This window comes from Molossus molossus, unplaced genomic scaffold (assembly GCF_014108415.1).
Source record: "Molossus molossus isolate mMolMol1 unplaced genomic scaffold, mMolMol1.p scaffold_m16_p_10, whole genome shotgun sequence".
Taxonomy (NCBI): domain Eukaryota; kingdom Metazoa; phylum Chordata; class Mammalia; order Chiroptera; family Molossidae; genus Molossus; species Molossus molossus.
Genome location: NW_023425345.1, coordinates 54,880,743 through 54,898,880, shown reverse-complemented (window position 1 = coordinate 54,898,880; position 18,138 = coordinate 54,880,743). Strand labels below are relative to the sequence as shown.

The window sequence follows — 18,138 nt, the reverse complement described above, 5'->3', positions numbered from 1 at the left end:
CCCCTGTCTCCTGTTCTTAGCTCAAACCCGGCCTCCTCAGTGAGGACTGGGCTGATCCCCCTTTCTAAATGACCTTGCTCTCCCCAAGGCATTAATCCCATAACATCAGAGATCTTCTTGGGTCTTTGATTTGCTTACTCAAATGGCACGTACACAAGACATGTTCTTGTCATTTGCTGTGTTCAATGAATAAATAAATAGTCACTGTGCTTCTCTTGAGGAAAACCTGTGCCTTAGGTTGAGGTTTTAACACACAAACATAGGAGGCGTAAACACTGACTTGGGGGTACTCGGTATTTGGATATCAGTCAGTGCTGAGGAACAACCAGAGATGTGATCATTGTGTAGATGGGCAAGGAGTGAGGATGGTGGAGCTAGGGAACTTCATAAGAAACAAGGTCTCTGAACCAAAATCAGCCTTGGCTGTGTACAGCGAGACAGATGATCATTTTTTAAAAAGCCATATTTTCCCTTTTCTTTGCAACTATTTACAGTGGATTTTTAAAAACTGACCAACTAGTTAGTCAACAGAGCTGGTTGCTTATCTCTAGATCTGGTTTTTAAAGATATTCTTCATTTTGATAAAAATCTTCCTCATGAGCCCCTTGACTGGATGTAGCATGAAAAACAAAAACAAAAAGACCCAAGTAATGTGGGTGTTGGATCAAAGGGAAAACACGAGGACTGAGAGTAAGAAGACCCAGATTACAAGACCCTAAAGAAATTCCATTTATTCATTCGACAAAAATTGAATAGTGCCAGGAGCTGTTTAGTAAATTCAGTTAGTGAACATGGCAGACCCAGTCCTTCAGGAGTTACGTTCTAGTGGGGATAGGAATAGGGAAATAAGAACAACACTTTTTGATCTGCAGTTTTATCTTCTAAAAACATGTGGGTAGACTAGATCATCTGTAAAATTCCTCCTAACTGTACATGTTTTGAAAGAGAAGAAAGAAATGTTGGAAAGCTTAGCACTGGTTACTTTAAGGGAATAAATCATGGGTGATTGAAGTTTCACTTTTCTTATCATTGCTTTCTGATGTTATTTTCTATCATGAACTCACATTACACATGAAGTTAGAAAAAATGTTTAAGAAAACAGCAGATTGTCCTTTGCAATGTGGGCATTGATTCTTGATGACTTGAAGGTATGTCATTTATCCATCAGTAATGGGAACTGTAGATAGGAATGGCCTTACCCCTCAGTGACTTCCTTTTTAATTTACCTTTACCTCTGTGTGTACTGGTTTATTCTCTTTTCCCTGAACCTTTGATGCTCTTCTCTACCTAGAGATGTTCAGGCACAGCTACAGAATCAATCTCTCTCTCTCTCTCTCTTTCTCTCTCTCTCATACACACACACACACACACACACACACACACACACACACAGAGCCTCTTCTCATCCTCCAACCTTCATAGCTCAGTTTAAATGTTACCTCCACAGAGAGGCCTTACCTGAGTGGTCAAAGAATTTCATTCCTACCTTAGACTTGCCATGCTAACCCTAGTAGTCCTTATCATCTCTTTTCTCCTCCAGAGCACCCTTCTCAACTTGTCATTTCATCTGCATTTTATTTTTCTTTGCAAGCCTACTGTCTATTTCCCGCACGAGTTTGAAGTTACAGCATGAAAATAGGGATGGTCTGTTGTGTTCACTACTCTACCCCTAAGGCCTAACTATCATTGGTTCAGTGAGTGAATGGATGAATGAAAGAAAGAGAGAGAGAGAGAGAGAGAGAGAGAGAGAGAGAGAGAGAGAGAGGAAGGAAGGAAGGAAGGAAGGAAGGAAGGAAGGAAGGAAGGAAGGAAGGAAGGAAGGTCTCCTTTGTCCTCTCACTATCAAGAGTTATTCCCATACAGTGGTATACGGCAGCCAGTTCCTTGATAGCTCACAAGAGCTCATTGTTAAATACTCAGAATTTTAGTTGTTAAACTATTCATAGCTTGACATCGGCTATACTGAGAGTATTTATACCATGAACATTGCAAATCCTACATGTCAAGTCATTCTTTTATCTTAAGAACTAGTTATCTTTTATCTTAACACCACTGCTCTTATCTCCTAAATCCCACCTGAAATACTGATGGCACCATGGCAATAAACGTGGCCCAGAAGTTACTTAAAACTTTCAATAAAAAATTAAATTTTAAAAAATGCTAAATATATGCTGTACAATTATTTTCCTGTTGGGAATACTCGGTCTATTTATAAGCTAAATTCTAATCTAAAATATGTGTCTCTGGTCTCCTAAACATTTTGTTTCTTTTTTTCAGATCCTTATGTGAAGATTCATCTGATGCAGAATGGCAAGAGGCTGAAGAAGAAAAAGACGACAATTAAAAAGAATACACTGAACCCCTACTACAATGAGTCATTCAGCTTTGAAGTACCCTTTGAGCAAATCCAGGTAATGTCAAACATAATATTGTCTTCCTATTTCATTTCACTTCTTCAGACCATACAAATTAAACACGCAGACATTGTACATTACCAGAGCGTATGCCTTCAGTAGAACTGCCATTCTTACTCAAGCGACATCAAGAGAAGGACAAAATACACAGCCCAGGAAGTGCTGATTCATCAGCCAAACACAGCTGGCATTTTGTTGAGCAGAAATAAAGTAGGAACAAGAACATCAACAGAACAACTCTATTAACCCAAAAAGTATATCCATAAAGATAAAAAGGCCAAGGACAAATGGGCTTTCACTATTCACTCCCAGGCCATAATATGTAATTCTTCTAATCACATATTTACAGAAAGTGAGAGAGGCAGAGAGAGAGAGAGAAGTATATGGGTTGATGCTAAATATGCTGCATCTTTAAGCTTTATTATTTTTTTTTTTTTTCTGTATTGATTTTAGAGAGAGGAAGGGAGAGGGAGAGAGAGATGGAAACATCGATGAGAGAGAATATCCACTGGCTGCTTCCTACATGCCCCCTAATGGAAATTTGGCCCACAACCTGGGCATGTGCCCTGACCAGGAATCAAACCAGAGACCTCTTGGTTCATGGGTCAATGCTCAACCACTGAGCCACACCGGCCAGGCTAAGCATTATTATTAAAAGACAATTAACAATAGAAAAATTAGGCTAAGTTTTATCTTTAATTTTTTAAATTTAGCTTCTTGTTTCTGAGTACAAGTGGATGGGTATTTTTGTAAAAATGGAACCTTAATTTGCTGATAATAATTGTTATATAGGAAGTATTCTATTAGAAGACTTTGTGCTTAACATGTTCAGAATAAGATGCTACATGAGTCAGAATGATAGCATATGATCTTATTATTTAGCTATTTTAAAATAAGATTTAACCTTAATATTGATTTAAGGTTTTCTCACTTCATATTCATAGTTAGTTTTTTAGAATCCAAAGTTCACATTCAGTAATTTTTGGTTATTTCTTGTTAATTTTTAATAGTTTCAGAGAGTCAAATGCTTAAAGGATCATTACTTATTGATATAGATTCATGTTTTCACAATATAAAAGTTTGCCCCTAATTTGAAGGAGAAATGAAGGGGTAGGCATCAAAACAACTTGGAACTCAATACAGGTCCAGCATAACAAATATCAGCAAATACTCTTTAGTTGCATATTTATACTTTTAATCTACTCTTAGAATAAAGAATCTCATGAGGGAATCACACCTTTATTCTATGAAGAAAGCTAAGAAAATAGCATTTATTGTATATTTACTTAGTGCCGAGGCCCAAATTACTCACTTTATATGTCTAATCTCATTTCATCCTTACCATAACCTTATGAGAGAGATTTCATTATCATCTCAATTTTATATATCAGGAAACTGAGGCTTAGAATTTCCTCATGTGTAAAATAAGAGTAATAATGGAATCCACATCAAAGTAAGATTCTGCAGATAAAAGCTCTTGGATCAGTGCGGAGCACACAGGAACACTCAGGAAATGGCTCCCATCATGATTATTATTCACAATGCTAGTGTTGTCTCTTTTTCAAATTAACATTTTATTGGAAAATGGATCTAACAATGAGATTAAAGCAATATACAACTCAGCGCTGCCCAACAGAACTCTCTGTGAGGATGGAAACCCTTCGTTGTCTGTGTTGTTCAATATGGTGAGCACCGCAGTCACTGACATAATCAAGGAACTTTATTTATTTTTCATTTATTTAAATGTAAACAATGACATGTACCTAGTATATTGTATAGGGCAGTTTTTTAAAAGTTAATAATCCCACCATCCTCACATTGGTTTGTGGTTTTTATATAACCTTTCTTATGTACATTTTCACATGGCAGCAAATCATGCTTATGTATTTACTTTCAACAGCTCTTATATAAGTAAATGACATTGCAGAGGACACTGATTCCCTGCCCCCAGTGACTTGTTCTCTAGTCCAAACCAGTGAGCTCTCTGCTTTGGACCCACAGCAAACCCCTAAGACATCCAACTATCTCCAACAATTTATTTTGCAATACTTGTTTAGTGAACTCTTCTGAGTTGTAAAACCTCTTTCCTGTGGAAACTAACACCTCCTGGTACTTTGCATTGTAATTCCACAAAACAATATGAGGCAGGGCACTGAGATGAAAATTTATTTTGTATACCTTCCTCTTTGAGCTACAATTCTATACTTGTTTTCAAAAATAAATGGCCCTGGCCGGTTTGGCTCAGCGGTTAGAGCATCGGCCTGCGGTCCAGAGAGACCCGGGTTCGGTTCCCGCTAAGGACGCGTACCTCGGTTGCAGTTTGTCCCTGACCCTGGTTGGGTCGTGAGGGTGGCAACCCCTCAATGTGTCCCTTTCACGTCGATGTTTCTCTCTCTCTCCCTCCCTCCCACTCTATATAAACAAAATAGCAAAAATAAATAAATAAATGTCATTTTTCAACTATAAACTGCAGCAAATGCAGATATATTGAAAATGAAGTGCATGAAAAACAAAACCTGCTGGGTTTCTGAGGCAGCATTTTGGAGGAGATAACATTCTGTTAAGTACAGAGGGAGCCCGAGCCCCACAGAGTACACTGGGCGTGGGGATAATGGGCATGCCTTCGACTGCATCCCTCCCCTCTGCTCCCAGATCAATTTATTCTTTTCTTTTCTTCTTTTCCCTCCCAGGAGGCTGCTTTCCTAGTCTTTGCATTTCCCTAGAGAAAGTAATTGAGCATTTCACATGCCATAATAGGGGTTTAGGCTTCCTTTATCTTACAGTTATAAGGTTATCTGTCTTTCTGTCTCTATCCCTATGAAATATATTACGAGAGAAGAAAAATATGCTGATTTCCAAATGTACATGAAAATGTTGCATTCTCTCCCCCCAACCCCGCACAAATGTATAAATCGTACGCAGCTGGAAAAATTAATCCAAGCCCTTCATAAGGATATTTTTGCCGTATTACTAATCAGTACATTCCTAGGTGAATAATCAAAACTCATTTCCACCACTCACTCCAACCTCCAAAAACCTTTATTACCTTTGTGCACAATGTCCCCACTGCCCTGTGGCCCCCTTCCCTGCGATATGACTGAGTCCTGATGAGTTTGCATGGGAAAAGTTCTCAGAACCAAGCTCAGGTCCAAACACCATCCAGTGGGTAGGTAATTCCCTTGACAATGGAAACCATCCAAGACTGCACAAAGAAAGACAGGAGTGTTTTCTTTATTGCCAGAGTGTTTCATTTCTCGTTCTAAATTTCACTTTGAGAAGTGATCATTTTCTCTGATCTGAAGCTGCACCCGGGCACCTTCTCCCACACGTTGATGCAAGAACGCAGTCCTCAGAGTGCAAAGTCTACGGCAGGCCAGAACTCCACTGGGGCTCCATCTGTCTCTGGCTTCTGCTCTCTTTAACTCTAGCCACCAAATGTGATGCATCTACTCTATTCTCAAGTCTTCCTTTATCTTTTTTTTTTTATTAATTTGTTTTTGTTACAGATGTTTCTCCTTTTTCCTCCATTGACACCCTCCTCCCTATGTCCCCCACCCCGCCCCATCCCCAGCTTTGTTGTCCATGTCCATCGGTTGCATACATGCATATAAGTTCTGTGGTTTATCTCTTCCCCTCTCAACACCCTCTCCTCTGAGGCTTGTCAGTCTGTACCCCCACCTCTATGTCTCTGGGTCAATTTTGTTCATCAGTTTTTTTAGTTCATTATATTCCAGAAATAAGTGAGATCATGTGATATTTTTCTTTCTCTGCTTGGCTGGTTTTGCTTAGCATAGTAGTCTCCAGGTCCTTCCATGTTGTCTCAAAGGATAAGAGATTTTTCTTTCTTATAGCTGCATAGTATTCCATTGTGTATATGTACCACAGCTTTTTTATCCACTCATCTACTGATGGACACTTGGGTTGTTTCCAGATCTTAGCTATTGTAAATAATGCTGCAATGAACATGGGGGTTATTGAAAGCATGTATGAATGGAAAAAAAATATCTTTATTTGGTTGCCCCTTTCTAAAGACCTTTACTCTTACTGCCACATTTTATATTTCCAATAATTATGGGATTCGCTGAAATTCTATGTTGGTTTTATGTAAAATGTTGGCTCTGCCACCTCCCAGCAAAATGGAATTGCTGTTCATGGGACTGCTTTGGGAATTGTAACTAAACAAGAACAGTCCGAGCGCCAGTGTCAGAAGTTTCCCCGATGAGACAACTGACATAAATGGATGTGGCGATGGACACAAGTTGGCACGGACAGCAGAGTGTGTGGCTCACAGCACCGACTCTGGCAACCCAAAGTCTATTCCTTATATGACCTCAGCCCGAGTTCTTCACCCCTCTGAGCGTCATCATCTTATCTATGGAATGGCTATACTAATGGGATCTGTTATGAGAAGTAACTGAGCAGTTTATGTAAAAGACTTAGAACAGTGCCAAACACAAAATGAAAATAAACATTTACTGAGTAGTTTGAGAAGGTGACGACAGCAGTGATACTGGTGGTGATGATGATGTCATCATGGCAAAAGAGGGGAGACGTGCTTTCACATTCAAGTCGTTTTCACCCTCACCCTGATGTGTGGAAATTGAGTCTTCATTACTTCCAGTTCCTTAGGTCTCCAGGAAGCTTTGTCATAGGGCGGCATCTCTAGGGCTGGCTGATTCATGTTTATTTTGTGTCCTCTTTCAGAAAGTGCAAGTGGTGGTAACTGTTTTGGACTATGACAAGATTGGCAAGAACGATGCCATCGGCAAAGTCTTTGTGGGCTACAATAGCACCGGGGCGGAGCTGCGACATTGGTCAGACATGCTGGCCAATCCCAGGCGACCCATTGCCCAGTGGCACACCCTACAGGTAGAGGAGGAAGTTGATGCCATGCTGGCAGTCAAGAAGTAAAGGAAAGAAGCCTTTCTGCATTTGCCCACATAGTGCTCTTTAGCCAGTATCTGTAAATACCTCAGTAAATGGGTCCTTTCGTTTTTCCAGCCATGCGTTCCTAACACAATTCAGTGGTACTTCAAATCCTGTTTTAATTTGCACAAATTTAAACGTAGAGAGCCCCTGAGTCCTTCATCATACCACTGCCCTCCAAATCTACTCTTCTTTTAAGCAATATGATGTGTAGATAGAGCATGACTGAAATTATTTATTGTATCACACAGTTGTATATACCAGTATGCTAAAGATTTATTTCTAGTTTGTGTATTTGTATGTTGTAAGCGTTTCCTAATCTGTGTATATCTAGACGTTTTTAATAAGATGTTCTATTTTAAACTATGTACATTGACTGAGATATAGGAGAGCTGATAATATATTCTATGGTAAAATATAGTATCGCCTGCATTCCAGCAAAAATATCAACGTGTAAGGCACTAGTACAGTGAAACTGACATCTTAAAGGACAACTTAAACCTGAGCTTTCTATTGAATCATTTGAGTACCAAGATACACTTACACCACGTATTTGGTGGGTTAACCCAATTTTGTAGAATTTCTTCCCAGGCACATTAGCACGATCTGAGCAGCATCCAGGCTGATCTCCAGGAAGCCGAGCCACAAAACAGAACAGCATCTGTCTGTACATATCTACAAAGCTAAAACCAGGGCTTCACTCTTACATTTGAAGGAGCAACTAAACAGGAGTCAATGATTTCATATTACTGCGTAGAGAGTCGCAACCTGATGGTATTCTGTGTGTGTGTGTGTGTGTGTGTGTGTGTATACACGTGTGCGTGTGTGTGCATGCGTGCATGTGTGCGTGCCTTTGTTTAAAGACGGGGGTGGGTGGGAAGAAGCTGAGGGAAGAAGTCAGCATTTCTGAAATATTGCCTGACTATTTAAAAAGAAACAAAGTAGCTCTCCGTGTCACCTTTCTACAAAATGTGCATCCTGTGGATTCTGTCCCAGATTTCACGCCTCTAATAATTCCAAAACATTTGCACACTAGACTTTGTAACAAAATATTTTATTATATGAAACCAGATTAGAAGGAATGCAGAATATTTTTAACACAGCAATCTGGGCTTACTACACAAAAGTTACTTTGTGGTAAACAGACAGTATTGTAAACCCGTTAAAAGAGGAAAAGTAAACAATTAGCCATAGTTCTGAATGCACTTCAATTAAGCCAAAACAGACAGCTAGTGACCTTTTTATATGCTCTTTTTACTTAAATAAGTTTTAATTTGTCCTTTAAAAAAAAAAAAAAAAAAAAAAAGGTGAAACAAAACCAAGAACAAGTTCTAGAAAACTGAAGCAACCTCTTATGTATTCTAGATGCTTGATTTAGGAGGAGTTTTTAAATGTTTTCCATGTTATTATGTAGTAAATGGCACTATTGTGAAGCTACTAGTCATTCCATAAGAGTCTTCAAGGACTGCTCTGTGTAACACTGTGACTGCCGTGTGTGCTTAGACACGTAGTTTCCTCAGTGGATAGCACCAGTTTATCCCGTAGTGATATTGTGAACTATACTGCCACTCCCTTCTACTGCACTGCCCGAGGTGTGTAGCACAAACAGTTCTCGTTACAAAGGACCAATTCAGAACTGAAAAGCTATGCATAGGACAAGGAAGACACAGAACAGGGCGGGACACAGCATTCTGTCAAGCACTGTGCAATATTCCGTGTTTCCCCACCATGGCAGACAACCACTCTGTGGAAGGGCAGCTGGTATCTCACCGCCGCGAGTCTTTCCTCCCACCCACTCCTGTGGCCCATTTTAACGACCAGGGCACAGGGAGTAGCCTGCCCTGAGGTAGGAGCCGCCCTTCACAAACACCCTAACGACGTGGAGGAGAACTAAGCTCCAGCCTCATGTTCAAACTGTAGGGTATCATGCCACATTTTTTTTTTAACAACTCAAAGAGAATTTAAAAAGGGCTGGTGGGAGGTTTGGAACACAGGGTGAGCTGTTTTCTGATATAACTAGAAGTCTTGTCATTATTCTCTCCTTGTCAAAGAAGAGGCATGCCCTTTGACCTTTCAGCCCAGTGACAGCAAACTCTAGAACTGGGACAGACAAAAAGGACAAAAGAAGAATAACATCTCCCTGTTCCATGGAGGGTCCACCTTTTTAAAAACAAAACATGTAGATACTAGAAAATGCACAAGCCATGACATCAGATCAGATAGTTTGAACAGAAGCGTCCAATGAGAATCTCTCCACTGCAAAGGACCAAACCCCACCAAAGAGAGGGAGTCGATTGACTTGTAGAAATTCCTGAACTACCAGAAACTGACCTTTAATTTTACTGTATTCAGCTTTAAGTCGTTTACACTGAAACAATACTTTAAAACAAGCAGGTTCGAGCTGCCGAAGACACACAATTTCTTGCATTCAAGTACCACTAATGCATTCTCTCGCAACACTGCCAGGCATGGGATATTGTCACCACAGACTCGGTCGGTACGAACCATCTCTCACAAGTCAGTGTCCGGACCTGCTTGAAGACCAAGACTCGTCCTTAGACAAGCCACACGTACCTTTCTGACAAAGCTGTGTAAAGTGTTAGAACCTGATGCTCTAGAAAGATCCTAGTTGCCTTTGTGTATATTTACTGCCTGCTTGAGTGTTTCTATGTGTGGGTTTTCTCTGTATCTCGTAGAAATGTTGGGGTGTTTCCTTCTGCCATAAGGCTCGTGGCCCGCGAGCCGACGACTCTAGCTGTATTTACCTTCATTTTTGATGAGGTGGTTTAAATTTTGTTTTACTTCGTGTAGTGAATCCCACAGTAGTTTTCTGATTGTTGTTAAAAATAACTTAACATATGACACGGATATTCAATAAAAATGTTTTATTTCCTGTTGACGTTGCCACCTCTCAACTCTTTGTCTTACCTGGCTCTGGCGGGAAGTCCACAGCCGTGGATTTGGGGGCTGCTGGGAGCGGAGGCAGCTGAGCAAACCTTGCCCCACGCCAGCCCTGGTTCACGTCCGCCAAGACCTGGCTGAAGGGAAACAAGGCCCAGCGTACATCCGGCCAGTACTGCCCAGGGCTGGGGCAGTCAGTCTCAACATGTCCCTCTGTTTATGATCAGCTCACCTGGTGCAATTCCAGGCCTCCTGCTTTGCCCAAAATACGTCCTCCAGGGTCTTTACTCTCAAGCCTAAGTCACACAGCCTCTCCAGAATGGGACTGAAAACAAGATTTTTAAACCCCATTTTTGGAGGGCAGCATGACATTCAATATCCTACCTACTGCAATTACTAGAGAAAAAGGTGAACATCTTTCCTCCTCTAAGTTCAACATGTATCAGGTGCCTACCGTGCACTATGTTTTTACTGGATGTGGGAGATACAATGGACGACAAGGTGGGGTACCCCTGGCCCCAGGGCCCACCGTCAGACAGACTAGTGAACACACCATCACCATACACTCCAATGCGCACCTCAGATCCCTGAGCGCTTTCACTAGACCAGTCACAGTGGACCTCTTGGGGTGCCACCTTGATGCCCCTCTGCACTGAGGCACTCAGCCTGCTTCTGCCAGAAGCCTTGCTGCGGACAGCTCACGGCTGTGTCCTTCGACCTTCACTGAGGAGGCTGTCTTCCCTACGAGCTCGGCACCCTCCCGGGCAGCACGCACCCCCCGGCCCTGGCCGCATCTCCGGGGTGCTCGCTCAGCCCACAGCCCCGGGGTAGGTGAATGCTTTTGCACATACAGTTCAAATGCTTCCTCTGCACCTCCCCACCCCAGTTTTCCTTGTTCCTTCACAGGTGTTATTCCCAAGAGCACACCCCAGTAAAACCCCTTCATCTTAGAATCTGCATCCTGGGGAACACGGCCCATTACACATTTGGGGGGGCAAGGGAGAGGTATCAAGAAAAGTTTTCTAGAGGAAACAACATTGAAGGGACTCCCTAAAGGAACGGTAGGAGTTCACCTCGTGAGCAGGCACAACTGTGACAAAATCTATGTCATTTGACAAGGCTTAAAGTTCACCCAGGATAGGGTCTTTGAGAGCTGGCTACACCACCCTCCCTTCAGCCAGCTTTCATTAGGCACAGCCAACAGCGAGGGGACCAAGCTGGGACTGCTCCGACCGGGAGCTACTGCACACCCCGAGGGGATGACTGGGGGGCTCCGCAAGTCAGCTGAGAAAAGGGGTTTGAAGGGGGCCCCCAGGGTTAGGCACACACACACAAATCAGCATTATAAGTACATGTGTTTGGTTTTCCATGGCGAACATTTTGTTTTTCTTAGATAGCACTTGGCATTATGTACAAAACTAGAATATTTTTTAATGAATTATCAAAAAAAAAAAAAAATCATCTCATCCTTTTGTCAATGTCTGTTTTCCAAAAAGGTTTTTTGATCTAGTATAGATACACTTAGGATATTTGTCAGGTGTTTGAGTCAGGGAAACAGCCCCCGCAAGTGTTTCAGGGAGGGGGTTTTGCAGGAAATTCCCCTTCTGAGGTGTCAGGGGTTGGGGGGAGGGGCACAGTTCAGCCACACCACCTCCACCAAGTCTGGGAAAACAAAGTGGAGAAGACAGGGTTAATGGGGCCCCGAACTTACAGGAGGGGCGAGAACTGTGGGGGCTCCATTTGTCTGGGACCATGAAGGGGCTCCAGTGCTGGTGGGGGGAACACAGAGAGGCAGAACCTGGAAGGTTTGGGAAGGCCAGCAGCCCTGCCCCCGCAGCAGCCCAGTGGGGCTTAGCTGGCAGGACGGGGGCCTTCTCCTCTCTCCTAACCCAGCTCAGCCAGTGCCTGCATTGGCAGAACCCAGTCAGCATGGGCGGGCAGAGTCCAGGGACCAGCCTGCTGGTCTGAGAGCCCACCCGCGCGCACAGCAGAGCAAGCACAGGTGCAGTGAGGGCAGCGACCAGTGCATCAGAGGTCTTGGTGCTCTCAGGCTGCTATCACAGAAATACCACAGATGGGTGGTTTGGTCTGGCGGCTGGGAAGTCCAAGCTTAAGGCTCCTGCACATTCAGTGTCTGAGAGGTCGTCCTCCTGCTGTGTCCTCACAAGATAGAAAGGGACAAGAGAGCTCTCTGGCATCTCTCTCTCTCTCTCTTTTTTTAATCCTCATCCAAGGATATGTTTTTATTGATTTTCTAGAGAGAGTGGAAGGGAGAGGGAGACATAGAGAATCACTGATGTGAGAAACATCCATCGGCTGCCTCCAGCACACACCCCAACCCGGATCGAAACCTCCTCCTTTTGGTGTATAGGACAACGCACCAACCAACCACGCTGGCCAGGGCTCCCTGGGGCCTCTTTCATCAGGGCCCTGATCCCATTTATGAGGCTCCACCCTCATAACCTAATCACCTTGAAAAGGCCCCACCTCCTAATAAGAGTTTTAGGATTAAAAAAAAAGAGTCTTAGGATTTCAACACAAAAGTGTGGGAGTCTCACACTGTTTAGCAGCTGCCCAGACTTTCTGAATTCTCTAGTTTCTTCCTTGGAAGATTCAAGCGTATCTTACCCACGCTAGACATCACAAACCTGACAAAACAGATGCACCAAAATCACGTTCCTGCCCTGGCTGGTGTGGCTCAGCGGTTAGTGCATCAGCCCTTCTCACACCAAAGGATCACCAGTTCGATTTCAAGTCAAGGGCATGCACCTGTGTTACAGGTCAGTCCCAGGCTGGGGCATGTGTGGAAGGCAACCAATTGATGTCACATCAATGTTTCTCTGTCTCTCTCCCCACCCCTCCCTTCTACTCTCTTTAAAATTCAATAGAAAAACTATCCTCGGGTGAGAATTTAAAAAAAGATTACATTCTTATTCTAATTATGCAGAGAGTTTACTATTACAGATTTGACATTTCAACCATGATTACAGTTACCCCCTCACTGCAACACATCTTTATTATATATGCACCAGACTCTAATGTTTAGCAACTGATTTCAGCTTCACACAAATCTTTACCATTAAACAGTCAGAAGGCAACTTTGGAATAAAGAGATAAAGAATCGGGAAAATAAAAATGAGAAATAGCCTAATTCTAAACCTACAAAGAAATTTTCCAAAGCCTACAGAATAATAATTATTCAGGAGGAAGCATCAAGAAGGAACAGTAATAAAAACTGATGCAAAACACCATGCAAAACTGATAATTTGTGATCTAACTTCTGAGGCTGGCTGAAAGTTACCTGCATTTTTTTTTTAAATATGTTTTTATTGATTTTTTTAGAGAGAGAAAGGGAGAAACATTGATCAGCTATCTCCTGCATGCCCCCTACTGGGGATCGAGCCTGCAACCCAGGCATGTGACCTTACCAGGAATCAAACTGGCAACCTGTTGGTGCACAAAATGACGTTCAACCAACTGAGTCACACTGGTCAGATAGTTAATCTGCATTTTATTTCATTAAAAAAAATTTTTTTTTCTTGATTAATTTTAGAGAGAGAGGAAGGAAGAGGAAGAGAGAGATGGAAACATCAATGAGAAAGAACATTGATTGGCCGCCTTCTGCATGCCCCACACTGGGGATTGGGCCCACAACCTGGGCATGGGCCCTGACCAGGAATCAAACCAGGGATTGCTTGGTGCATGGGTCAACGCTCAACCATTGAGCCACCCCGGCCGGGCAGTTTCCTGCATTTTAAATCTGCATTTCAGCCATACTGATTACTCCACCCTCCCCACCATCGTACATGCTAAAGTTCCCACACTCATCCTCCTTCTCTGACTGTAACCCTCCTGCCAACAAACCTTTTCCCCTGTGCAAAATGTACTTGTCCCTGCCAGGGTGCACACAGGTTCAACAGGATTTTGTACTGACCAAGCCGGGACTCACTTCCTTCTCATCTGTCCACTTTACCTTGGTCACTTACCTACCTGCTCTGGGATGAGAGTGGATTCTTTGAATTGACTGTGGAAGGAACCCAATTCAAGCTGAATTAGGAAAAGAGAGAGGGAAGGGAAAAGGAAGTGGCGGTAAGAAAGCAAGAGAGAGAGAGCGAGGAACAAATTATTGGCTCATCTAAGCAGGAAGTTCAAGGTTTGATTACATTCAGGAACAGCTGGATCAAGGATCTCAAACAACGTCACCATTCCCATTCATTCTCTCCCCCTTCCACCCAATGTCTCCATGTGACAGCACAGACGGCCCCTAGCACCTCCAAACTTATATTCTTTCATCTTAGCCTGCTTGCAGAGAGTACTCCTTTCATGATTGTGTCACCAAAATTCCCAGATCTAATGTTTGGAGTGAATTCCCTCCGAAAAATAGTCACTATGGCCAGATGATACAATGCCCACTTTGGTCAAACCTACGTCATGTCCCCAGCCTTGGAGCCACAGAATTGAGGTAAAGATAGCTCCTCAAAGGAAAATAGAAATGCTGCTACCTAGGAAGAAAAGTGGATACTGGGCAAAAAATATCTACTATTCTGCCTCCGGTATGCCTCTGCCCTAACAGGAGGGATGCTGAAGGCACAGACGCAGACCACAGCGGCAGCCTGGTCATTCTTCCCCTTGACCAAAAACACTATGGGAAAGGAAATATTAAAAGTAAGCACTACCTTCTGATTATCTGAAAACACCCACTGGTTTTCCAGGAAAACCAATCATCTGCTATATATTTTAAGCAACCTTTATTCGAAAGCACGGAGACATAAACACAATTCTAGATTCCTGAATACAAAAAGAAATGATTATAGAAATGTAAAGGGAAAAGGAGAGGAAATAATCACTATACACACCCTTGGTGTTTTGCCATATGTCTTGGTCCATATATAATCACCTTTTTTTGTTGTGAGTCTTTTTAACATTTTTAAAAATTACAGTGGATGTACAATATTATATTAACTTCAGGTGTACAACCCTGTGATTAGACATTTATATATCTTAGAAGGGAAACAAGCCTTTTATTGCTGTTGTTGCTACCTAGTCTTTATAATTTTTATTTTCAATGACCCTCTGACTTTTCTTCAGGTAGATAAACAAAAAGTTATCCAACCATTTGCCTAGTATCAGATATTTAAGTTATTACTGATGTATTTCTTACATAAATACATTGCTATGAATGCTTTAGTGTAGAGATTTTATTTACTATTCTATTATTCTGTTATCATCTATTATTAAATAGATTTTATCTATGTATTTTCTTAAGAGAAGTTTCCAGATTTTCCAATGTGGTTTCCTGGAAGGTTCCACGAAGAAACACGGCCACCGGCGCTGCGTGGCCCCGAGTGTGGGCACGTGCCTCCATCCTGCCAAGGAAGGGCGCCGCGGCCTCGGGAAGGAGGGCTCCGGGCCTGGAGCACGAGTCTCTCCATTCCACCGGCCTCTGGGTGCAGGCAGCTCCATCAAAAACAATGACATGAACCCTGGTCAGGTGGCCCAGTTGGATGGAGTGTCATCCCGGACACCAAGAGATTTTGGGTTCAAACCCAGTTGGGATGCATATGGGAAGCAAATGATCCATGTTTCTCTTTCACATCTCTCTCTCTAAATCAATGAAAACAAATCCTCTGGTGAGGATATTTTTTAAATACATAAAAATAAAATGAATGACAGGAGCAAAGCATTGGCAGAGAGCCTGAGAAGAGAGGGCAGCAGGAGCATCTCAGGAAGAGCACGTCCAGGAGGAGGGGCGTCCTGATGACGCAGTGCGCACCCCTCACCCTCCGGTCAAGGCCTGTAGACTGGGTGAGGAGTGGCTCAGGCCCCTCCCCGCTCTCTAAGACTTGAGCCAGAAGCCCCACCGCCTCCCAGTGCCCAGCCTCATCACTCTGGCTCTCACCTGAGAGCGGAAAGAGCTCCAACTTGAGGCCTGAGAGCTGTGTTCAAATCCTGATTCACTCATGTGGCTGTATAGCCCTGGACGAATCCCTGAATTTTGTGTATTAAGGTAATGGACGTTGCCCTGGCTGGCTTGGCTCAGCAGTTAGAGTGTGGGCCCTCAGACCAATGAGTCTAGGGTTTGATTCTGGTCAAGGGCACGGACCTAGGTTGCGATTCCTCCCCGGCCCTGGTTGGGTTGTGGGGGAGGCAGCCACTCGATGTGTCCCTTTCACTTTGATGTTTCTCTCTCTCTCTCTCTCTCTCCCTCCCACTCTATCTGAACAAAAATGGAAAAAAGGCCTCAGGTGAGGATAAAAAAAAAAAATAGATAATGGACGTTAAAACCTAGTCTAAAATAAGCATTCCATAAACAGTAGTTATTGTCTTGTAAATCTAGTCTGGGGCCAGCAGACTTTCTGTGTGAAGTGAAATAGTCAGGGTTTTGTTGACAATGTGTTCTGTATCGCATCTTCTCTTCCCCTACTATCCGACCACCATCCCGCCTTCCTTTCTTTCTAACCCTTTACAAGTGTAAAAGCCGTTGTGCTCACTTCAGCAGCACATATGCTAACACTGAAAAAATCCGTTGGTAGCTCACGGGCCATTCAAGTGCAGGCAGCTCCAGTGTGCAGACTCGATTCAGGTCACATCGCTCTGCTTCTTCAACCTCCGGTGTCACTTTACAGATTATCGTCTGCGTTCTTCAGCGTCACGTTCAAGGCTCTCCCCACGTTAGCCACCTCCCTGGCTCTCCCTCAAGCCCTGCCCCATATGCTAGTGACACAGTTCCCTGAGCCAATCCACGTGGCTCCCATTTCCATGGCTTCCCTGAGGCTGTCCCGCCTCTGAAATTTCCTGACAACATCCTAGAGGCTGCCGAGTGACAGGGCAGGGGCGGAAAGGTGTGGAGACGCTCAGGCAGTTCGGGGAAAGCCAGAGACGGGACATTTATTTCCAAATGTGCTGCCTTGGCACTCTCCCTCTGAAACAGTCCAGACTCCCAGGCTGGGTTCCTCATTGCTCATCCTACACCCCGCGGGCTCATTCCACCCCCAAGGCCGCTGGCCCTCAGGCAAGCGATGATGCTCTTTCGAGTAAGAACGCCTGACTCACCGCTTTCCTGGACATACTGAAGAATTTTTTTAATTCATGGGAAAATAAACACATTTCGGAATAGGAAAGCAGTGCTTCCTCCAGCAGATATGAGCGTGTCGGACGATTATAAACTATGAGAAGGACGTGGAAGGTGGGACCCTGAGTTCCTGGGTCACGAGGACTCATTGCTCACAGTTCCCTGCGACCTGGGCGGCTGGGCTTCTCACAGCCAGGACTCAGACCCCGGTGACTCAGATCAGGCAGGCTTGGGACAGTCACTCGTGGACTGAGTGACTCATGAACCTTCGCTCTGCCTCTAGCCAGGGTGAGCACTGCTGTGTCTGGTGTTAGGAAGGAGCCCTGGGTCTCTTTTGCCTCCCCACCCCTGGAACTCAGTGTGACTCAGACCGCCCAGCCCTGCATTTCCATCCTGGGAGTATTTCTACTTCATTCAGATCCTTTAAGAAGATGTGCATCAGCTCTGGCCGGTGAGGCTCAGTTGGCTGGCTGTTGTCCACGGCACCAAAAGGTTGCTGGTTTGATGCCTGGTCAGGATGCCAGGGTTTTGGACTCGGTCCTGGGTAGGGGGCACGCAGGAGGCGGCCGCTCCATGCTGCACTCTCACATCGATGCTTCTCTTTCTCTCTCCCTCTCCCTCCCTCTCTCTCTAAAAAGAAAAATTAATAAAAGTATTTTTTAAAAATAAAAAATTAGCCCTGGCCAAGTTTAGCTCAGCAGTTAGAGTGTTGGCCCACATATCAAAGGGTCTCAGGTTCGACTCTTGGTCAAGAGCATATAACTGGGTTGCAGGTTTGATCCCCAGCCCTGGCCGGGCTTGTGGAGGAGGCAACCAAGAGATGTG

At 43.7% G+C, this 18,138-nt stretch overlaps 1 protein-coding gene across 2 annotated transcripts in view; it reads left to right on the top strand.

Annotated features, from left to right (window-relative positions):
- The window catches only part of SYT1 (synaptotagmin 1), a 432,690-nt gene extending 424,044 nt beyond the window's left edge, over positions 1-8,646 (top strand). The window contains exons 9-10 of one of the 2 annotated variants that reach the window (XM_036252912.1): positions 2,278-2,411; positions 7,119-8,646. In XM_036252912.1, coding sequence (XP_036108805.1) covers positions 2,278-2,411; positions 7,119-7,325 — 341 coding nt within the window. In that variant the 3' untranslated portion in view covers positions 7,326-8,646. The remainder of the gene's footprint in view (positions 1-2,277; positions 2,412-7,118) is intronic. The other variant, XM_036252913.1, reaches the window with a different exon arrangement.
- The last annotated feature ends 9,492 nt before the right edge of the window (positions 8,647-18,138 follow it).